This window comes from Dysidea avara, chromosome 4 (genome assembly GCF_963678975.1).
Source record: "Dysidea avara chromosome 4, odDysAvar1.4, whole genome shotgun sequence".
NCBI lineage: Eukaryota > Metazoa > Porifera > Demospongiae > Dictyoceratida > Dysideidae > Dysidea > Dysidea avara.
In genome coordinates this window covers 12,281,227-12,305,259 of record NC_089275.1, presented here as the reverse complement: position 1 = coordinate 12,305,259, position 24,033 = coordinate 12,281,227, and the positions used below count along the sequence as shown (strand labels likewise).

Here is a 24,033-nt window from a genome sequence, read left to right as displayed (position 1 = left end):
ATTGAGGTCTGGCTTAATTTCTATATAAGATATTTACCAGTGTTGGAGTACGTATGTGTATGTTGGTCTAAGATGATTGCTAATAAAAGCACCAGAAGTTGCTGTAAGTCGGAAAATTTTTGTGTAATAGTATTGTCATGACAGAACAACAGATTCAAACTATTCACAAGTGGTGCTTTGTGGTCACACCAAATCTATTATTCAGTCAGCAAATGTATAGTATCTTTGAGTCATGTCTTGGAGCAGTTCTTCATTTGATTGCTGGTAATCACTGCCATCACCATATACCCAGAGTTGCTCCTGGAACTCATAACATCTATAGTGTCCTTACTTTAAATTTGTTCGTTAGCTGTGTAAATGGTCTATGGAGAAATGCAGTTCACATAATGCAGGGAATTGTACATCCATGTATAAATATATGTAATATGCTAAGAAGCAAACATGTAACCATAATAAAAGTGACTTTGACAATTAAGTATATATGAAGATGATGTATAAACCCAAAGTCTGTGTTGGTTCGCACGGATGGGAGTTAACTGGTCACAAATCAAATAAACTAAGGACCAACTTGTTTACTGCCTAACAAAACCATCTTGACCACTTATAATCAAATATGGACAAAAACAAACTTTAGCAATGCATAACAGTGTTATCCTGCCTAAACAGGTTACATGTAGTCTTGTTTGGTACACATTTTTGTGGACCACTTTGGTACTCTTTCTCAAGGAATATGCTAATTTTATGATGCACCTTCTGTGCACTATACTGTAACTGTATATGAGTACAAAGTGATGAATAAGCTAGTTCAGTTGGGATATACATTCATAAATAGCTCAAAGAAAGAAAGAGAGAAAAAAAAGACTGCATGGACAAACATTTAGGTCGAATAATGTGACAATATAATGTGAGGGTGTAGTGGTAACAAGTGACAGTTTTTATTGGTACTTCTAAAGTATGCAGCAACAAAGTGTTTGTTTATGACCACAATCTACTCTGTTATTATGTATATGCATCCAAAATCCACTACTTAAGCCCTGGATCTTTATAGAACTTTCCCAATTGCATGAAAAAGTTTAAACAAACAAAGCATATTTCCCATGAAGTACAATTGAAGTACTCTGTAGACTACCAACTGTACTTCGTGAAATTTAAATACATCTATGACAGTGATTATAATAAGGTGTCAGCAGTTTGTTGTCAACAACCCCCAGGACAGCTGAGCAGTTCCAACATAATACTGGAACTCAATAGCCAAGTCTACAGAGGTTTAATAGATTAAATTAATGAAGTACCTGTTGTACAACTGTAAGCTGCCTTGGTTGTACACTTACAGTATCATGTTAGCAATACTAGTCTAGCTGCACCACATCCCTAGTGTTCCAATGTAGTATGCGTAGCCAAGCTATCATTTAGTACATTTTATGTACTCAACCTCAAATCTGCTAGAAAAAAGTTTTGGTCATGCCATACTAGAAATAAAGCACACAGTACTCAATGCTAATAAGGTACGTATGTGTGACAATTGCGTTTTCTTTCTCCCTGTCAATATACATAGTCATGGTGTGGTTCTCTGGCTTCTTGGGCCACATGATACACTACCGTGTGTCTTGATAAACACCAAATTGTTGAGTTTACCATTGAAATATTTGTTGACTGGTGGCGACAACTTTTTAAAACATAGCAGACTGAAATAAAACAGGAAAATGAACTTGAATGAGAAGAGAAGGATAGGAGTAGCTATTAGAATGATTTCCACTCATGTGGATATATCAAAATTATGTATGTATGCTGTAGTTAGATATAATTGTAAACTGTGAGACTATTGTCATAGTCTATTGCAGGAAGCATAATAATTATATGTAATAACATTTCATTATTGCTAAAAAATTTGGTTAATGCCTTAAAGTAGCTATGACTTGGTGTTAAACAGCATAGCAACAAATCTAATATAATTCTCAAAGGTGTACTGTATGTTAGTGATGCCTCAACATGTACAATGATGTTACACTGTAAGTGCAGAAGCTGAATGTTCCTCCTGTTGATTGCTAATAAAAGCACCAGAAATTGCTGTAAGTTGGAAAACTTTCATTTATAGGCATGGCAATAGAAACTATTCAAGTGGTACTTTGTGGTCACACCATCTATTATTCAGTAAGAAAATGTATAGAATGAGCAGTTCCAACGTAATACCAGAACTCAATGATCGACAGCCAAGTCTACAGAAAATTACTGAAGTTTGTAAAGATTAAACTAATGAAAGATTTGTTGTACATTACAAGGATACTTGAACACTAGGGATAATGTGTAGCTATACTCAACTTATATGTAGCCAAGCTACCATAGGCTTCAAATCTGCTAGGAAAGTTCCATAAACACTGTAAGTGAAGTATCGTTTTGCTCATATAGCACTCAACACTCAATGCTAATAAGGCACTCAGATTTGCTTTGTGTTTTAACAGCATCTCAGCCACTTGCCCTGTACTTTATGTTTGTGTAACACTACTGTGAGACTACTCCACCTAGTTAATTGCAGGAAGCATGTGATAACATTTCATTATTTCTATTCTGAAAAAGAATCTAGTTGACCAATGAAAAATGCCTTAAAGTAGGTGTAAAGTACTGTTGTTGATGATGCCTCACCATGGCCAATGATGTTACACCGTAAGTGTAGAAGAACAGACTGAATGTTCCTCCTGGATTATCTGATAATGGCTAAAAGCACCAGAAGTTGCTGTTGCTCCTTACATCTTGTGTCCTTAGTGGTGTTCATTAGCTGTAAAATTAATGGTATGTGGAAAATTCAGCGAACATAATGCAGAGCATTATATCAATGTTAGCACAAATATAGTAGGAAAGTTAAATGTAATAATTATGTAGTGTGTTGAGAAGCAAACATGTAGCCATAATGAACGTGACCTTTATTAACAATTATGTTAATGTAGCCAAACCCAAAGTTTGTCATAAGCAGGTGTTGGTTTGAGCAGTTGGGGACTAACTAGCCACAAACCAAATAAACTTCAAAAGACCAACTTGTGTACTGCTTGATAAACCATTTTGACCACTACATTCAAACAAGGTCAAAAACAAATTTAGTAAATGCACAACAGTCTCATCCTGCCTAAACAAGTTACATGTAGTTTTTTTGGTACACATTTTTGTGGAACACAGTTGTACTCATGTACTCTTTCACAAACAACATGCTATCATGATACACCTTCTGTGCACTAATACAGTAACTGTATGAGTATAAAGATTAGCTAAGTGATAAACTAGTTCAGTTGGGTTATTTACATTCATAAATAGCTCAAATAACGAAAAAAGACTGCATGTACAGACATTTAGGTTGAATAATGTGACAATATAATGTGAGGGTAGTGGTAACAAGTGAATCAGTTTGTGTTGGTACTACTAAAGTATACAGTTACAAAGTGTTTGTAATTTATTCAGTTATTATTTATATGCATCCAAAACCTGTTACCCAATGCCCAGGATAATAAGTAACATAACTGAAACTGTTCAAGTGGCACTTTGTGGTCACACCAATTGCTATTATTCAGTCAACAAATGTATAATATCTTCGAGTTAATGTCCTTGTCATCACTATATTATCATAAATAGTGCAGCCAACACCACCTACCTAGAGTTCCTCCTGGAAATAGTGTCCTTACAGGTGTTTTTATATTAACTCTGAATGGTCAGGGCATTATAGATCAATGATAGCAGAAAAGTTAAATGTAATATACAGTATGCTGAGAACAAACATGGAGCCATAATAAAAAAGACCTTTAACAATGTGTTGTGACAATTATGTAAATACAAAGATGATGTAGCTAAACCTAAAGCTTGTCATAAACAGGGGCTGGTTTGTACAGCTGGAGACTAACTGGTCACAAATCAAATAAACAATGAAATATTTCACATAGAGGGTGTATAACTAAAGACCAACTTGTGTACTGCTTAACAAAACTATCTTGACCGCTTATGGTCAAATAAGGCCAAAAACAAATTTAGCAGTACACAACAGTCTTATCCTGCTTAAACAAGTTACATGTAGTTTTGTTTGGTATACATTTTTGTGGAACATAGTTTGTACTCTTTCTCAAAAAACATGCTAATTTTTGACTGGATTTGTGAAAAGGGTCTTCCACACACACATTCAATTAACCAACATAGCTGATTCATAACTTGAGATTGGAAAAGGCTACTCACTTGACATTTGGTCAGTAGTGAGTGCTGCCAACATTACTTATTGGATGTAGAAACTTTAAGGTTATCTGTTACTGGAACACAAAGTTCATAGAATTGAAGGCCCATTTTTGTAAATCTGGTCACATTTTATGATACAGCCTCTGTGCACTATGTAATGAGTATTAAGCAACTAAGTAATTAATAAACTTACATTCATAAATAGCTCAAAGAGAGAAAATTGCATGGAGAAACATTTAGGTTGGTTGATGTGACAATTATAATGTGAGGATAGTGGTAACATGTGCAACAGTTCATATTGGTCCTACTAACGTATGCATCTACAGTGTATTTGTTTATGACCACAATTTATTTATATGCATCCAAAACTTGTTACCCAATGCACAAGGTAGCCCAGGACAATAAGTTAAAGCATCAGTGGTAGCTATCTAATATTGGATGCATCAAAACTGCATATAGGTACAAAAGTACATACTCAGGAATCAATGCACTGGTGTTTGTTAACTCTGATAGTATTAGCTGAACACTTAACAGCTACTGTACATAATGATTGACTTGTTATACGTATTTAGTACTGTGTAATATGAAGTATATACTACCAGCACTTGTTAGTTATTTGTAAATGGATTCATAAAAAGTGAGCAAACTACCTGTAGTGTAAAAGTAATTAAAAAAAAAAAGAAATATGGGAAATAGAAATCACTGAAAGAAAACAAGCAAGCCAGCATGTTAAATACAAAATGTCACATTTGGACTCAAATACAGAAACATTCTCGGTACTTATCTGCTCTTGATTTATGGAAACTATTGTTTTTTTTCCCTTAGTCTTTATCCATTGAGTCCAAATAGCAATCTGTATGTGTTTAACATGCTGACTTGTTTGACCATTGTTTCTTATGTTTTCTTCAGAGATCTCTATTCCCCATAATTATTAAAATTATTTTTTCTCTACAACATGTTAGTACAAATATATCAGGAAAATTAAATGTAATAATATGTACTGTGCTGAGAAACATGTAGTTATAGTAAAAGTGACCTTTAACGATTATGTTGATGTAGCTAAACCCAAAGTTTGTAAAGCATGCGCACAAATTCATTCTGAGTCTATTTTGATTTGTTTCTATCAGTTTTCCTTTCCAACAATTCTTTTTTTCCACCTGTTGTGCTCCATAATTATTTCATCTATTTTGCTCAGTGTTTAATCAATTTCCAACTCTATAGTTATAACTTCATTGTGAAGTGACTGTTATATTAGAGTATCTCAATTGTCACTTGCTCTTAATCTATGTACTGCTGATAACATGACTGTTCTAATAGAGTACATAGATCTTTTTCAGCATACTCTATGGTTCTTTTACAAAAAAACTGCACCCATTCTGCCATTATTTTGCTCATTGCTTTAAATTTACTCACCCAGCTTCTATGCCGTAAATTTTGCAGGCAAATTTAATGCTTCTCCGAATCAACCTACATCCACTTTCAGAGATGTAAATACTTATAGACTGCTTTTATACCACCCGCATCCTACACTGTTTGGAATCTTGAGCAATCCCCACCTTATAAAAAATATTCAAAAATGAGAATCAGTTCAGAAAAGAGTCATACCCTTCCTGTGCGATCTTAATACCAAGGATTCAGAATTTCAATTTGGTGTATCACTTTATCAATCAAGTAGAATTAACTGATTATGACATTGAAAAATGGACTTGTAGCAGTGGACAACAATTAAATTCTACAGATCAAATGGACTAAAACTTTACAAGAGCTATTTTACTATACCAATACAACAAATTTTACTTCTCACAAAGACTGAGTAATTGATGATTTGAGCAGTTTACCCCCTGATATTGTATTTGTAGATATTTCTTATACAATCACTGCTTTGAGTATGCATAGGTTGTTAGCTTTGGTAGTTTGCAGGCCTACTGCAATTCAGTATACCTCCTGCGATGACTAGTATGATATACATACTTCAGAAGTATGCACTACTAAGTAATATACATTTGAATTACAGTGGAGGCCTTTGTCTTCCCCTGACCTACATAGAAGCATGTTGAATATTTTAAATCACTTTACTGTTTATTTATTTGTCTGAGTATTTTAATAACATGCTTCAGATTATTGTAGCTACAAATAATATACCACTTGCACATGTATCTAATAAAAGTAAGGACCCTCAGGAAGCTGCAATGTCTCCTTTTATAATATTCTACAGTACCTCCATCAAGTACTATTTCATATTAAGCATAGCTGCAAAGTTCAACCAGGATTTACAAATAGCATCAAGAATTTGAACCTGTGTATGTTGCAAATGCCATTATTATGTTCAAAACATCATGTTTTCAGGTAAACAATAAACATGTCTTTGAATGATGATTGGTCACAAATTATTCTCCCAAATGTTGATATGTATTTATAACAAGCGGAGGTGCAACTTTCACATTCACAGATTTTTCATTGCAATAACAACAACCTAGCTACAGGTCTATAGGTGATGTGCACACATTATGCCTCACGAGAAGAAAGTAAGAACTGGCAATAGTTTTTAATCTTAAATTCAAGCCAGTAACATGTGCTTGAAATCTAAAACTTTAAACTGACAATACCTTTGCACCCTACTATTACAACACAGCTCTCCATGGTACACTATACATTACACCATGTGTGGGGTATATTTGTGTGTATGATGGTCTATGTTTATGTGCAATAGCGTAGAGTGTTAAAATATTTTTATCAAGGGTCATTTCCATGGCAAAAGCAATAATAAAACATGGCAAAAGCAATAATAAAATTAATAACAAAGTTACCTACAATAACATGGTCATACAGTCACACGGATGGTAGCAACATGAGTTTGTGATAAACAGGTTATGGTTTACATACCTGGAGTCCCCAAGGTCACCAATAATTAAATTGCTTGTGTAAGTACGTACAACATTTAGTGCCTATACAATAACAATCTAAGTCACACATGACTAAGTATGGTAAACATATAGAATTCCTGGTACTGCAGCAACCCTAGCTGGCCCCTGCTAGCTTTCAATGGTTTGCCAAACAAACACAATAGTTATTTCTTTGTGTTGTATACCGCATATTTTCAACAAAATGTTCAGTTGCATTCTGACAAAATGATCTTGATGTTCTTCCATATTTTTATTTTGTGTAGTTTTGCTATTTTGTTACATAAGATTGGAAATGATTGTGTAAAGGTGCATATAAAATACACTAAAGCACTTCGAGTATAAACATTTTACTTGTACATATTTTACATGAACTTTGTTGTGACCACACCAAACATTAATGCAGATCACTGTGTGATATTATCTAGATATATTATTATTAATTTTATTATTATTACTTTACAGTGGTCAGTACTGAAGATCTGACAGCAACATGTGCAACAGCTTTTAACCTAGTAAACAGGAACTAGATACTTAAATAGCTATACATATTACCTTTTCTGCACATCATCTCTCTTGAGGTGCTTCAAATCCTCATCCAAATCCTAATGATATATATATATAAAGCTATGTGTAAATATTTCTGAATACAAATATGTATGCACACATAAGCAGTTATAATGCATTAAAGACATGGCTAGACTATGTTTGTATTTGAGTTACAAGTTGCATATAATAGTAGCAGCTGTATAAGTGTAGTTTGCAAGTGCTCTGATCATTCAGTTGTACATAATCACATTTCAATATGTATTTGATCCATTACAGTCCGTGAACTGTCAGCCTGTCAGCTCTCCTTAATTCAATTATTGCAGCTATGTACAAAGAAAGGAACTAGCTAGCTATCATGCAGATATTACACAGTGCACAACAAGTGAAATGATGTTTGCAATCATAGTAGCTAGCATTAGAAAAGCACAACATTATGCTATAGCCAAAGGATTCATTTGCAAAAGGATTTATCTTAGCTATGATTACTACAAGAATGAAAATGAGTACATATAGCAACATCATCATAATAACATAAATTCTTTTCCCTTAATGTTAACAATAAATAAATATTACTGCATACCACTAAAGTTATGGCCTGCTGGAGTAAACAGCTCAGTTTACTATTTTATTTATTATTTACTACCAGCTAATAACTTTTCATGCAGGTGATTCCCTATGCTCATTGCTGTATTGTCCAGCTGGAAATTCATTCCATAGAAAAATCACTTATTAAATCTTGTCTGTTTCATATTTCATAGTCACTTTACTATGTATTAAATTTTGTCTGTTTCATAGCCTATTATTATACTCTATGCATGGTTTTTAGGGTCTGCAGTACATCATGATACATTTTGTATAGCTGAGAACTGAGCTATACACCCATGCAAGCCTAGCTATATAATTTATTTACACAAAAAACCATGCATAGCTATAATAAAGACATTTTTCATGAAGATTGACATAACAACACATTGTTCTTTTTGCTTGTTGTTCTTGTAACTTTACCATTGCATTTTTATTTCCTACAAAACCTAGACGTGTAACTTAACAACACCTAACTAAAGCAGACGATATGTTCACTTCTCTAATTTGAATATTGAAGTCATTCATCCCACCTCTCAGACGGTAGCTGTGGCTATCCATCGCCATTGTAGCTAGCTAATTAATGTTGTTGTGCTTTATTTCTGCATGCTGTTTCCCTGTAGCTACTTGCTACATGGTTTTACTGGTTAGCTATATAGCTAGCACTTTTTTTTGTAATCTGGGTAGCATGCAACCGCTTGCTACCTTCGTGCAGGCATAGAGCCTTAGGTAGTAAAACCCTGTCTTAAGATGTGACTGTGTCCAACAAGCTCACAAAAAATTACATATCTTCACTTACAGGCACCGATTATAAAATTTCCAGGAGGTTCGTCGTCACTCGCTACTTCCCGAGATCAGCTCTTCCATTAGGGGGCAACTCCAAACTGATTTTGGTACGCTTAACATCATAATGACGTTAAGGGGGGAGGGGGGTTCAGCCCATGACGTTATTAATTTTTATTAAAGCAGTTATAGTGTAAACAGCTATAGAACAGAGAAAGTGACGTGATTAAATAGCTATACTGTTTGTAGACTATGTTTTCAGGTAAAGAAGATAACGTTTTGTGCTTCTATTACCAATGCATTGTTTTCATAGTGTGACGTTAAGGAGGGGGAGGGGGGTCTGAAGTTAGCGTCATTATGACGTTAAGCGTACCAAAATCAGTTTGGAGATGCCCCCTTAGATAAAGAACAGACAAAAAGATATAATATTATTATTATGGTCATCCGCAGTTTGCAAGGGGTCCGCATCTCGATTACAATCTCCTTTACGGCTTTACAATTATTCAACATTATCCAATCGTAAATGCGGTCTGTACAATATCCGTAAATTTTTGTGAAATAACCGTAAATTTTTGCATTCTAGTTAGTTCCGCTTTCACAGTAGTCTCGTCCTCAAGGACATACCAATTGTCTGCCTTCCAATACGCATGATACGCTTGCACAACCCTATAGTAAGCATTCCAGTATCCGTTATTTTTTAATGCAAAGAAAAATTCTCCGTATAGGTATTTCCCCCGACACAAAATATCAACACGAGTTTACGACATGGGATTGCTCCGTCCCCCTCGGCAATGGCGGATCCAGGATGGGGCATTTGGGGCAAATGCGTGCCCCCTAGCTCACCTTGTGGAGGAGCAGCCATAGCTGCTTCTGATTGACTAAAGTGAGGTTAGAACCCACGGCCTCCCGGCCATACTCTAGCCCAGTGCTCTAACCACTGTATCACTGCGCTGAGCTGATTAAATACTAAACTTTATGTCAGGCCAAGATCAGTTTATAAAACTCATGAAATATGCGAATTTTACTAGCATTTAATACAAATTCGCCTGAAACCAAAGCAAACCAAAGTCAAACTAGCCGTGAAATAGTCAACTAGCACCTTCGTGCGTACTAAGCGCCTCTAAAATATATTATAGACGTTATAAAGGTGACATGATTGCTGTCTACAATATACTACATGTTAAGTATGATATAGACTATTCTGACTTTTTTACTTTTTCACTCATTACCCATACCAGAGGTCACACATTTAAGCTATTTAAATCATTTACAAGAACAGATGCCAGGAAATATTATTTTTACAAGAAGAGTTGTTGAACCATGGAATAACTTACCCCAAGAAGTAGTATGTGCAGCATCAGTTGATAATTTTAAGAAATTGATTGACCAGTGTTCATCTAACAATATGTATAAGTGTATGTAATTAGTCTACTTGTACTTTTTTACCTGTTGATCAGGTGTAACAGGCTGTTTAACCTTACAAATTAGTCAAAGGACCTCCCTGATCACTTATATACTGTAGTAGAACAACATCTCAGTATTTTTAGGAATCACAAATAGTGTTAACTATAAACAAACTTTTCGATGGTAGCTATGGTGTGTTGTATGGGGTGCCGTTTGTATCAAAATTATAACAATATAATACTCTAGGTTATATATGCTTCTGTACATGGTTTATGCATATGTACATTTTCATAAATAAATAATGACTCTTTTTAAATAAATAATTTACATCATTTAATATATAATGCTCAAATGACAAGATAATGACTAGCATCTTCTCTATTATGTGCCATTTGTTGTCCTGTTACACATTTTGGCACAAAACCTGAACTTTGAAATGCCATTTGTATCAAAATTTTGGTTTTAAATTACATCGCCAAAAAAGAAATGGAAATAATTTTCCTTGATATTGTTTACCCAAAAATGTGCAAGATTTCTATAGTACTTTTCATTATTTATTAAACCATGAACATTATTTGTTAAACCATTAAATTCTTTACTTAATTTACATTAGTATACCGTTAATCTTAACAAACCTTGCAATCAACATCTACAACAGGCTATACAGGGTTACACGAGGCTACACAGAGTTACATAAGGCTACATTGGGTTACATTAAAGCTACAAAGATTTATGATACTACACATGGTTACATGCGGCTACACTGGGTTACATTAAGCTACACTGGGTTACAGGATACTGCACAAGGTTGCATGAGGCTACACTGAGGCATTACAGAGGCTACACTGGGTTACATGAGGCTATACACAAGCTTACATGAAGCTACACAGAGTTACCTGAGGCTACACAGGGTTACATGAGGTTATACGCAGTGTTACATTGCATGAAGCTACACAAAGTTACATTGGGATAATTATATGAGGCTACACAATGTTACATGAGGCTACACTGGATGATATATATGAGGCTACACGGGGTTACATGAGGCTACATTGGATTACATGAGGCTACACAGGGTTACATGAGTCTACAGTGGGTCACATGAGACTAAACTGTACTACATGAGGCTGCACAAATTTACATAAGGATACATAGGGTTACATGAGGCTACACAGAAGTTATACATAGGGTTACATGAAGCTACACAGGCTTACACGATGTTACATAGAGCTACAAAGAGTTACATGAGGCTATACATTGGGTTACTTGAGGCTACACTTGGTAACATGAGGCTACACAAGGTTGCATGAGACTGACATGTACAGTTACATGAGGCTACAAAGGGATAATTATATGAGGCTACACTAGATTACATGAGGCTACACAGAGTTACATGAGGCTACATTGGATTACATGAGGCTACACTAGGTTACATGAGGCTACACCAAGTTACATGAGGCTACACAAGGTTGCATGAGAGTGACAGAGTTACATGAGTATACAAAGGGTTACATGAGCTGCACAGAGTTGCATGATACTACATTGGAGCCTCATGTAACCTTTTGTAAACCCAATGTAGCATCATGTACTTCTGTGTAGCCTCATTTAACCCTGTGTAGCCTCATGTAACCCTGTGTAGCTTTATGTAACCCAATGTCTCCTCGTGTAACATTTGTCTAGCCTCAAGTAACCTAGTGTTACCTCATGTATCCCAATGTAGCCTCATGTAACTCTGTACAGCCTCATGTAACCCTTTGTAGCCTCCTGTAATCCTGTGCATTGCCCCATGTAACTCTGTGTAGCCTCATGTAACCCTGTGTATTGCCTCATACAATTCTGTGTAGCCTCATGTAATTCTGTGTAGCCTTATGTAACCCAATTTCTCCTCATGTAACCATATCATGTCTAGCCTCAAGTAACCCAATGTAGCGTCATGTAATCCAATGTAGTCTCATGTAACTCCTTTTCAGCCTCGTGTAACCCTGTCTAGCCCTCATGTAACTCAGTGTAGCCTCATTTAACCCTGTGTAGCCTCCTGTGTATTGCCCGTTCCTCATGTAACTCTGTATAGTCTCATGTAACCCTGTGTATTGCCTCATGTAACTCGGTGTAGTTCCATGTAACCCTGTGTTTTGCCTTGTGTAACTCTGTGTAGTCTCGTGTAACTCTGTGCAGCCTCATGTAACCCTTTGTAGCCTCATGTAACTCTGTGTAGCCTCGTGTAACACTTTGTAGCCTCATGTAACTCTGTGTAGCCTCATGTAAGTCTGTATAGCCTCATGTAAACCAATGTAGCCTCATGTAACTTACAAGAGGCTGCACAGAGTTACATGAGGCTACACAGAGTTACATGAGGCTACAAAGTATTACACGAGGCTACACAGAGTTACATCATTGGGTTACATGAGGCTATACAGAGTTACATGAGGCTACACAGAGTTACATGAGGCTACAAAGTGTTACATGAGGCTACACAGAGTTACATGAGGTTACAAAGGGTTACATGAGGCTGCACAGAACTACATGGGGCTACATTGGGTTACATGAGGCAAAATTGGTTACATGAAGCTAGACATGGTATGGTTACATGAGAAGACATTGGGTTACATGAGGCTACACAGAGTTACATGAGGCAATACACAGGGTTACATGAGCTGCACAGAGTTGCATGATATTACATTGGAGGCTACACAGCCTCATGTAACCTTTTGTAAACCCAATGTAGCATCATGCACTTCTGTGCAGCCTCATGTAACCCTTTGTAGGCTCATGTAACTCAGTGTAGCCTTCTTTAACCCTGTTTAGCCTCCTGTGTATTGCCTCGTGTAACTCTGTGTAGTCTCATGTAACCCTGTGTATTGCCTCATGTAACTCTGTGTAGCCTCATGTAACCCAATGTCTCCTCATGTGATCATACCATGTCTAGCTTCACGTAACCAAATGTAGCCTCATGTAAACAAAAGTAGCCTCATGCAACCCAATGTAGCCTTGTGTAATTCTGTGCAGCCTCATGTAACCCTTTGTAGCCTCATGTAACCCTTTGTATCCTTATGTAACTCTGTGCAGCCCCATGTAACTCTGTACAGCCTCATGTAAGGTACACGAGGCTACATTGGGTTACATGAGGCATGAGGCTACAAAGTGTTACACGAGGCTACACAGAGTTACACGAGGCTACGGAGGGTTATATGAGGCTGCACAGAGTTACATGAGGCAATACACAGGGTCACATGAGACTATACAGAGTTACATGAGGCAATACACAGGAGTTACATGAGGGCTAGACAGGGTTACATGAGGCTGCACAGAGTTACATGAGACTACATTGGATTACATGGCGCTACATTGGGTTACTTGAGGCTATACATGATATGGTTACATGAGGAGAAATTGGGTTACATGAGGCTACAAAGGTTACATGAGGCTGTACAGAGTTACATGAGGCTACACTAGGTTTCATGAGGCTAGACAAGGTTACATAAGGAGACACTGGGTTACATGAGGCTACACAGAGTTACAGTACATGAGGCTACACAGGATTACATTAGGATACATAAAGTTACAGGAGGATACATCTGGTTACATTAGCTTTACATAAGGGTACACAAAGTTGCACGAGGCTATACACAGAGCTACATAAGGATACATTGGGTTACATGCTTGAGGCTACACAGAGTTCTATGAGGCTACCAGAGTTACACGAGACTACACAGGGTTACAACAGGTCAAACAGAGGATAATATCTATAGTCTGGAAGAAACACAGGATTACAACAGGCTACACAAAAGGTTACAACTATATGTATTAGTATTACTACTACTACCTTCGCAGTGTCCAGCACTAAAGGTTGAAGGTCTTTGAATTAACTATCTTGATAAATAGAATGCTTGAGAATTTGCGAACAGTTTAAGTTACACAGGCTTCACAGGGTTACATGAGGTTACAATGAGCTACACTAGGCTGCATTGAGTTACATGAGGATGACTACACTGAGGCTACAGGAGTACAAAGGGTTACAACAAGCTGTGCAGGTTTACAACATGCTATACTTGGCTACTACACTGAGGATATATGCAAGGTTGCACCAAATTACACAGGAGTTCATGAGGATAAGCTTGTTAAATGAAGCTACACTTGGTTGCAAGTGGATCTGTGGATACACCTAGGTAATAGTGGATCATGATACAGGTACACTGGGCTACAAGTGCACATTAATACACAGTCACTTCTATAGAGAATACACTGGGTTACGTCAACTGATTTACAACAGGGTTTCACATCGGTACACAGTAGGTATACTTTGCTACATGAGAATACACTGGGATACAAATGGAATACTGGGTTACAAAATGGATACTTGGGTGTATACATACAATCAGTATTTTTCCTATAATACAGTGTTGTAATTCACAATAAACTTGTGCTAGTCTCCATTTAACCGGGTTTTTAGCACAATTATATAGATAGATATGGCTTTGTTTCTTCCATATGCTATAAGTTGTAAGGTTTTAGCAGGTTACTAAACAAGTACATAATAAGAATACAGATTTATCTTTATGTACCCTTGCTACACTAGTGGAAAAGGTTTAGTTACTCTAATTGACCAGTTACACAGTCTATTCATGATCAACCTCAACTCTATAGCTACTCTTCACTTAATTTTTGATTTGGTTATTCCCCTCAAAATGTATATCACAAAGCTTCAATGTAAATAATAGTCATGTAAAAGCAGCAATAAGATATTTAGTATTGTTTAGTAAAAAGGTGAAAAATTTATCATAAATGTTAAGCCCCAATATGAGTAAGGCAAATTACAGTACACAACAATACACAAGAAAGCTTATGTAGTGTATGTGGAATCACATCAACCATTAGGTATTTGTAACTTTAAATTTATAACCACAACCCTTGATAAATTTACTCAACTTTTTTAGATTTTAAAGAACCCCTAAAGCTCATTTAAATATTTAAAGCTGAAACACAGTTTAATACACTATATATACAATCTCCTACATATCTGTAACCAGGTGTAACCCTGTGTAGCCTCATGTATGTAACTGAGTGTATATATCCCCATGTAACCCTGTGTAGCCTCATGTAACCCTGTGTAGCTTCATGTAACCCAGTGCATCCTCATGTAACCATTTAACCCTTTGTATCATCATGTAACCTCATGTAGCTTCACATGTGATTGAAAATGGATCTTTCACACACATCCAATGCTATGAACTGTGAAGATCACATATAAGCCTGAACTTCTTGCCAACCATTAATCCATGCTGGGTCTCTACTGAGCAAAATTCAAGTAACTAGCTTTTTCTCAGCTGAAGTTATAAATTGTCAAAGTTGGTAAACTGGATGTGTGTGGAATACCTCTTTTGCAAACCTGGTCACATATGTGACCGGATGTGCGAAAAGGAGTCTTCCACACACATCCAATTCTCTGAACTTGAGAGCTATGTTGGTACTCACTACTGACCAAATTTCAAGTCAATATCTTTTTCCAATTTTATAAGTTATTAATTGTCAAAGTTAGTAAATTGGATGTGTGTGGAATACCCCTTTTCGCAAATCTGGTCACATATAACCAGGAACTCCGTGTATAACAATAGCCTCATGTATCCTAATGTAACCCTGTGTATAATGCTGTGTAGCTTCATGTAACCAAGTTGTAACCCTGTGTAGCCTAATGTGTGTATCAACATGTAACCCAGTTTAGCCTTCAATGTAACCTGTGTTGCAATCCTTTGTAGCCTCCTAGTTGAATGTAATGCAATGTATTCTCATGTAACTCTGTGTAGCTTCATGTAACCCTATGTATCCTCATGCAAAGCTGTATATAACCTAATGTAACCTCATGTAATTTGATGAAGCCTCATGTAACCTGTATAATTATCCCTTTGTACCCTGATGTAACTTCATGTAGCCCTGTGTAGCCTCATGTAACCAAGTGTAGCCTCATGTAACCCTTTGTATTTCCTCATGTAACTCTGTGTAGTCTCATGTAACCCTGTGTATTGCCTCATGTAACTCTTTGTAGCCCCATGTAACTCTGTGCAGCCTCATGTAACCCTTTGTAGCCTCATGTAGCCTCATGCAACCCAATGTAGCTCTGTGCAGCCTCATGTAACCCAATGTAGCCTCATGTAACTTACATGAGGCTACATTGGGTTGCATGAGGCTACATGAGGTTACAAAGGGTTACATGAGGCAGCACAGAGTTACATCAGGCTACATTGGGTTACATGAGGCTAGACATGATATGGTTACATAAGGAGACATTGGGTTACATTAGGGTACACGAGTTACATAAGGCAATACACAGGGTTATATGAGGCAATACACAGGGTTACACGAGGCTACACAGGGTTAAATGAGACTACACTGAGTTACATGAGCCTACAAAGAGTTACAAGAGGCTGCACAGAGTTACCTGATGCTACATTGGGTTTACAAAAGGTTACGTGAGGCTGCGTAGCCTCATGTAGCCCAATGTAGCATCATGTAACTATGTAACCCTTTGTAGCCTCATGTAACTATATCAGTCTCATATGCAACCTTGTGTAGCCTCATGTAACTCTGTGTAGTGTCATGTAACCTCAAGTAACCCAATGTATAGCCTTGTGTGACTCTGTGTAGCTTCATGTAACCCTGTAAATATCCCAATGTAGCCTCATGCAACCTTGTGCAGTGTCATGTAACCCAGTGTAGCCACATGTAACCATGTGTAGCATCATGTAACTCTTTGTACCTTTAATGTAACCAAGTGTACATGTAGCCTTATGTAACTCTGTGTAGCCTCATGTAATCTTGTGTAATCTTGTGTAGCCTGTTGTAGATGTTGGTCGCAAGGTTTGTTAAGATTAACGGTACATTAAGTAAAGAATTTAATGGTTTAACAAATAATGTTCATGGTTTAACAACTAATGTTCATGACTTAATAAATAATGAAAAGTACTATAGAAATCTTGCACATTTTTGGGTAAACAATATCAAGGAAAATTATTTTCATTTCTATTTTTGGCAATGTAATTAAAAATCTAAATTTTGATACAAATGGCATCTCAAAGTTCAGGTTTTGTGCCAAAATGTGTAACAGGACAACAAACGGCACATAATAGAGAAGATGCTAGTCATTATCTTGTCGTTTGAGCATTATATATTAAATAATGTAAATTATTTATTAAAAAAGAGTCATTATTTATTTATGAAAATGTACATATGTATAAACCATGTACAGAAGCATATATAACCTAGAGTATTATATTGTTATAATTTTGATACAAATGGCACCCCATAGTGTTGCCTATATGCAGCTCTAGCTTGGCTGCTGATAACTTGTTTATTATGATCCATGCTGACTTATTGGATTAGTATCTGATAATATGTACATTGCTATCCGGTAATGGAGTAATGTTTACCACTTGTCTTTGGAATTGTGTGTTGTCTGTAGACTTGGAGCCACACTCACTTATTTTAAATTGGAAGTTTATAAGTTTATTTTATGGAAGTGCAGAATATGGAAAATATGGATGATACCCATTTTACAAATGTAGAGAAGCCATCACACTACCGCAAATCGACACCTTGACCTTGGGCTGTCAGCAAAAAGAAATAGAACACAAGAGAGGACAAAGTTTAGTCCATGAAGCATGTATTGCATGTATGTACTGCAGTATGACAAAAAGCACCAGTCCAGCTGAAGCGATGTCTAACAGGGAAAAAAATCAAGCTCATATCCTTAGCCATTATGGAGTTACTCTTGTCTGAAGGCATCAGTCAGGCAGTCAATCAGTCAGGTAGTCAGTCAGTCAGTCAGTAGAAAATTCCACTAAATTTTTTTTGAATTTTGTAGCAACTACTCTAAAACATTTCAGGTTGCATTGAAGGCACTTTTAGATTTGGTTACCTAACCAATACTGCCAAGGTACCAGGATAGTATTGTGAAGCTGGTTTTGGGGTGGTAGTATTAGCCAGAATACCAAAACCTCCAATACAGTACTACTGTACTCTGTTTTATGTATACACACATTGCATGCATGTAGCCAATGCTTAATATACACACAAAATTTAATATTTTTCTGTAAACCTATACATGGATGGATATGATTAATGGATATGACAGATGGATGTGATCTCATGGGTGGTATATAGGACTGGAGGGCAGAGGGAATACATATCAGACAAAGTCTAAATGCCCCGTGTTACATGTAATATGTAACACTTATCAGGCTGATAGCCTGTACAGAGCAATCAATTACCCAAGCCAATACAAGTGCAGCCACTGGATATATGCATGCCTAAAATTTTTGAGTATGGGTCAGCAGCTAGTGCGTTCTGGTTACGATGAACAGACATAGCTATCCTATAGATATCATGGATAATTTTGGTTACGCGAGTTTATAATGTTTTAATCAATGCTATTGAATGGTTTATGAAAAAATTACGGAGTTCACTAAATTCCTAGATAGGTAAGCTTGCTTGTAGAGTGGTTACTCCATGCAGAGTGGTAGCTTCATGATGGGGACATATATGTCTGCATTCGAAAACGTTCGGAAATGATCAGTGAATAAGCTATAGCTAGCGATTCCGGAATTCCGTAAATTTTGCATAAAATTTTCTCCGTGAATCTTCCATTGGAGAGTTGGCACAATCAATTCGCTGCCGTACGAGTGATTGATCAAACAATTGGATCATTTTTAGGGTTTCTGGGGGCAAGGAATACGATGGTGCAGTTAGTTTTCTGCTACAAATATGTCTGTGTGTAGTTTTATGCCAATTATAAGATTATTTTGCAATATAGCCACCACAATGTAATGTTGTCTTTGCAAGAAACGACCTAGCACATGTTAGTTACACCAAAGTGAGCATTTTTGTACATGTAGTTTTCAATATTACTATGCTAAAAGTTAGCAAATTTGTACCACAAATAGCTCATCTCTTTGATGCACCATTTTGGTAGCTGTCAAGGAGCTGTACATTAAGAGAAAAAATAATCATATAAGCAGCTATAAATCAACAGTACACCTCCTTGCTTTGCATGCACATTGTATTTTTGAGTGGAGGTGACTGCTACAGAGTGGTTGCACTTCACCATGTGTATGCTGCTTTGCCTTCCGCAAGATCCTAAATGCATATAACTATTTAATGGCTTTCTATGGAGGTGACCTTTATTCAGAGGGTTTTACAAGTAAGGTTACATTGTGGTCCATGTATTAAAGTATTGATAACAGAAAACAGAAGTTCATAATGTTATTGCAAAGCTCAGTTATAAGCATTCATTCAATTGTGCCATTTTTGGGACTATTTTCAATGGAAAGATACAGAGAAAATTTTGCCTATTTTCCAGGACAAAACTGCTTATAACTCCACCATCCTATGATGGATTTTTAAAAACTAAGTGTTTATGAGATCCTTAGGGAGTACTGCACAAGGCTATGCTAAATAAAAACTATTTCCATTAATTTTAAAATTCTTCCGGAATCGCTACTATAGCACTATACAGTAGTTCTCACCCTTAGCCCAACGTTTTTCAACTCATAGGACGGCGAGGATAACAAAACGCTCTCTGTCTGAGTGGTTTTTATGGCAAAATTCAATTTGTACATCCTAATCACATGAGCATTTTTATGATTTCCACAATCCATTTCGGCCTTAATATCTATATAATCGCTGCCCATATGTAGTCCGGCTAGCTGGGTGGCTCCTTTGATCTGAGGTGTGAAAGTGCCACATTTTATAGTTGTAACATGGGCACGAGTGGTCTGCCTGATATGTCCACCCAAAGCACGAGGGCCACAAGCCCGAGGGCTGAGGGTGGACATATCAGGCAGACCACAACTGCCTGTGTTACAACTATTATGTAACATTTCTATTGCAAGCTAATAGCCTGCCAAGTGATTAACCACCCATGCCATTACAAGTGTAACCACTGAATTCATTTTATACATTGTAGCTAGGCAGCAAGTAACATTGTAGCTACATTTGTTAAAATAAATCGACAAGTCCTAAAGATATCACAGAAAAGTTGAGTTTTTGCAAATTTCTGGATATTTACAAGTGTTTTAATGCTATGTTTAAAGACTAATTACAACACAATACTATACTAAAGGCCTAAGCTTCATTGTAGCATGATTATATCTGTAATGTGGGTATGGTCTGTATTCGAAAATGTGTTGAAATGCTTGTGTATGTGCAATAAGACTAGTTCTCACCTTCAAGTAATGTTTCTCAACTGGTAGAATGGCAAGGATAGTGAAATGTCTCCATCTGAGTGCTTCGCCAAACTCCAACTCATGATAAGTCACGTGAGCATTAATTTATTCCCATAATCTATTTCATCCTGAGCTTTTATAAAACAAACTGGATGGTACTGCTACCTCATGAGTTAGAGGGCATTATAAAAATAATTCCCTAACCACAGGGCATTATACAGATAATTCCCTGACCATGCCAGGGTAATATCAGATATGTAAAGTATACCCAAACAAATTCCTTTGATTTGACCACACAATGTGTTACATATTATTATGTAATTTTGAATTGTTGTTGCAAGTGACATTTGCTGTGCTGTAAAATGATAGCCAGCCTTCTTAGCATCAAAATACACTTGCATGTGATTGATAACAGCAATAATGAAATTGAGGTGGTGGGGTAAAAAGGGGCCATCATGCGGGCAGGGATGAGAAACAATTAATCAAGTTTGCCTGGCCTTATGCAGTGTTATGTTCCTAGGTTACCAATATTTATTACAATTATCTTGGAATATTTTATTATATCAGCAAATGCTCTATTAGAGTATTTCACTACAAAGTGATTGTTCTATTAGAGTGTATTGAGCTAAGGAGTCTATTACATTTTTCAGTTTCCACTGACTGCTCTATTGGAGAGTATCAGACTATTTTCATGGAATTATGTTCCATAGTTTGAAATGTCCACCAAAATTAATATGCTAGTAATATGCTAGCATAGTACTCCAGCCTATTATGCTTTTTCTTATGCTGGCATATTTGATGTCACGTAGGCCTACATATCAGTGATTTAATGCATGCATGATAATCCAGCTATCTATTATCTGCATCCCATAACCATTGGGCCAAGGTGATGGCCATGGACACAGAAATGCTTCACTTCTAATTCTGCGCAGCAATCTGTTGCCAACTGTCCAACCATAACAGACAGCGGGTGGTCAGTATTGTATGCTATATTCACTTTGTTCAAATGAAGTTACATATAAAATACAAAGTTCATGCTAACAAATATTCAGTATATACTTGTTAATGGTGTATGCACAACACGCAGTAGTTATACTAGTTGAGCTTGTCCCAGTTCCACTGTAGTAAGACAAGATGTTAAAGCATCCTCCGCATCCCCTCCTTTAGTAATTCCACCAATGACTATAATGGCATTGTTGTTTACTAATCCTGCAGTTACAGAAGATCTAGGTGATGACAATGATGCAATCTTCTTCCACGACTTGCTAGAATCATTATACATCTTAACATCTGATATCGATGCACCTCTTTCATTCTCTCCGCCAATTACTATGAGTGGAGATGAGCTGTGGACTGGGGTTGTACTTCTGTGAGTAGAATCAGTCATTGCAATCCATTTGGTTGGTGTGTCACTGGTTTGCTGTTGGTCATCCAACCTTGTAATGTCATCAACAGGTATCTTGTAGGCACATTTACTAAGTTCATAATTGTCATCAACATAACACACTATGGCTAAATGATTATCAGTAACAATGAGTGTAAAGGTAGCCATTGGAACTGGAAGATTAATGGACACCTTTTGCCAACAATGATTCTCATTCCAGTTGAGGACTTCAATATCATCTTGTACCACTACTGTGTCATAAGCTTGCTTGTATCCCCCAGCAGCAATAACAAGCTCCAGGTGAGTAACCACTCCTGGTCTGTTCCTAACTGAGAGAAGGTCAGGATAATAAGATGTCCAAGTTTGACTGGCTTCATCAAACGTAGAAACTTTATTAGTCATCTTCCTAGTAGCTGACAGCATTCCACCAATAATAACTAACTTTCCACCAATGATTTGAGGAATACCAAAATAGTGGCCTGAAGGAGGTAACTGATCCCAATGGTCAGTGTTAATGTCATAGACATATACTTGATGTTTAGCATCATCAACAGGGCTAGACCCACCAGCAACATAGACCTTCTTGTCCTGCACTGTGACATATCCAGCATACATTGGAATAGGGAGATTGGCCAGCTGAGTCCATTTTAATGAAAGTGACCCCTGAGTGGTTAGTATAATAATGATCATTACAATTACAAATTCTCTAATATCTACCATCCCTATAGACAAATCATATTATAGTGAATTTGGGATGAACCATTGTTTGTTTCATTCTTTAACATTAGCTTAATCTGATCACCAAATTTTCTAGGTGAGAGGTCATTAAAATACTTAAGAGTTGGCAAGATCACAAGCAACCAAAATGCAAAAACCAACAAGAAAGACAACATAAAGGAATCCCCCACAACATGCTATTACATAATGAATTTAAAAATTGGAAATATCAAAAGGGGAATAGAGATTGCTGAAAAAGCAATTAATCAAGAAGGGATCGCTGGGGTGACATTTTATTTTCTAGTTTTGTACTCAATGTAATAGTTGTATCATAGGACCAAGTGATTTGCCTGATGTGTACACCCAAGGAGGCCAAGGGCATGGGTGTACATATCAGGTAAATCATGAGGGCATGTGACATAATTGATATGGAACACGTTAATTACAGGCAACTAATCACCCAAGCTAATACAAGACAAACTACTAAAGTTATTATTATAGACTCACTTGTAAAATTCAATTGCAGGTCAGCATTACATAACTAACATTGTGTTAACATGAATGGGAAAATCCTACAGGTAAGTTCAGTTCTGTGATTTTAAAAGCTGCTGCATCATTTTAAGACTGTTTACAACATTTGCTAAACATCTAGAGGGGTAAGCTTTGCTGTAGAGTGGTTATCTTGTTTTATTTAAAAGTAGATATGGTACATTGGCAAACCGCTTGTGATTATGCTATAGCACTATTTTTCAATGTTTCTCAATTCATAGGATGGCAAGGGTGACAAGTTTCTTTTGGATGAAATATCAGATACATGGCTTTCATCACATAAGCAATAATAAACTCCCAAAATCAATTTCTGCTTGGGTTTTTATTAAAAGAAACTGGCATTTAGGCCCCTATTTGGTGATTATTAGTTTCTTATCCACCGTCCGCATCCTTCTTAAGCTACCGCATGGTAAGCCATTATTTGCTCAGAGGAACACATGATACCAAACTGGTATAATTTTTTGTTGATGAACGCTACAATGTGCTATATATCGCCAGGAGAGCTGTTGTTTTCCTTGGAAAATTGCTGCAGTACCAGTTGTTCTATCGACTTCATCAAAGCAGGCTTTCAGTTGACTGTCAAAAAACAGTTGGCGATCACGAAAAGTAGAATCAGCTGGTGAAGGAAATGTTTGTAGTAAGAAAGAAAGACAATTTCAACAAGGTCTGTATATCAGTGTGTTAATATTATAAAATAATGGCATAATGGTAATACCCTCCTGCCCGCATCATAATAATTAGAAAG

The 24,033-nt window shown here is 36.7% G+C and overlaps 1 protein-coding gene and 1 long non-coding RNA gene across 2 annotated transcripts in view; both read right to left on the bottom strand.

Moving 5' to 3' along the window:
* Nucleotides 1-98: 98 nt before the first annotated feature.
* Nucleotides 99-9,156, bottom strand: LOC136252933 (uncharacterized). Its single transcript, XR_010699850.1, has 4 exons — nt 9,037-9,156; nt 7,662-7,711; nt 2,641-2,773; nt 99-362 (listed from the first exon to the last, which is right to left on the bottom strand). It is a non-coding gene; the product is annotated as an uncharacterized lncRNA (long non-coding RNA).
* Nucleotides 9,157-21,644: 12,488 nt separating this feature from the next.
* LOC136253185 (kelch-like protein 3) overlaps nt 21,645-24,033 on the bottom strand; it is a 44,763-nt gene continuing 42,374 nt past the window's right edge. The window contains exon 6 of the mRNA XM_066045812.1: nt 21,645-22,685. Coding sequence (XP_065901884.1) covers nt 21,729-22,685 — 957 coding nt within the window. The 3' untranslated portion in view covers nt 21,645-21,728. The remainder of the gene's footprint in view (nt 22,686-24,033) is intronic.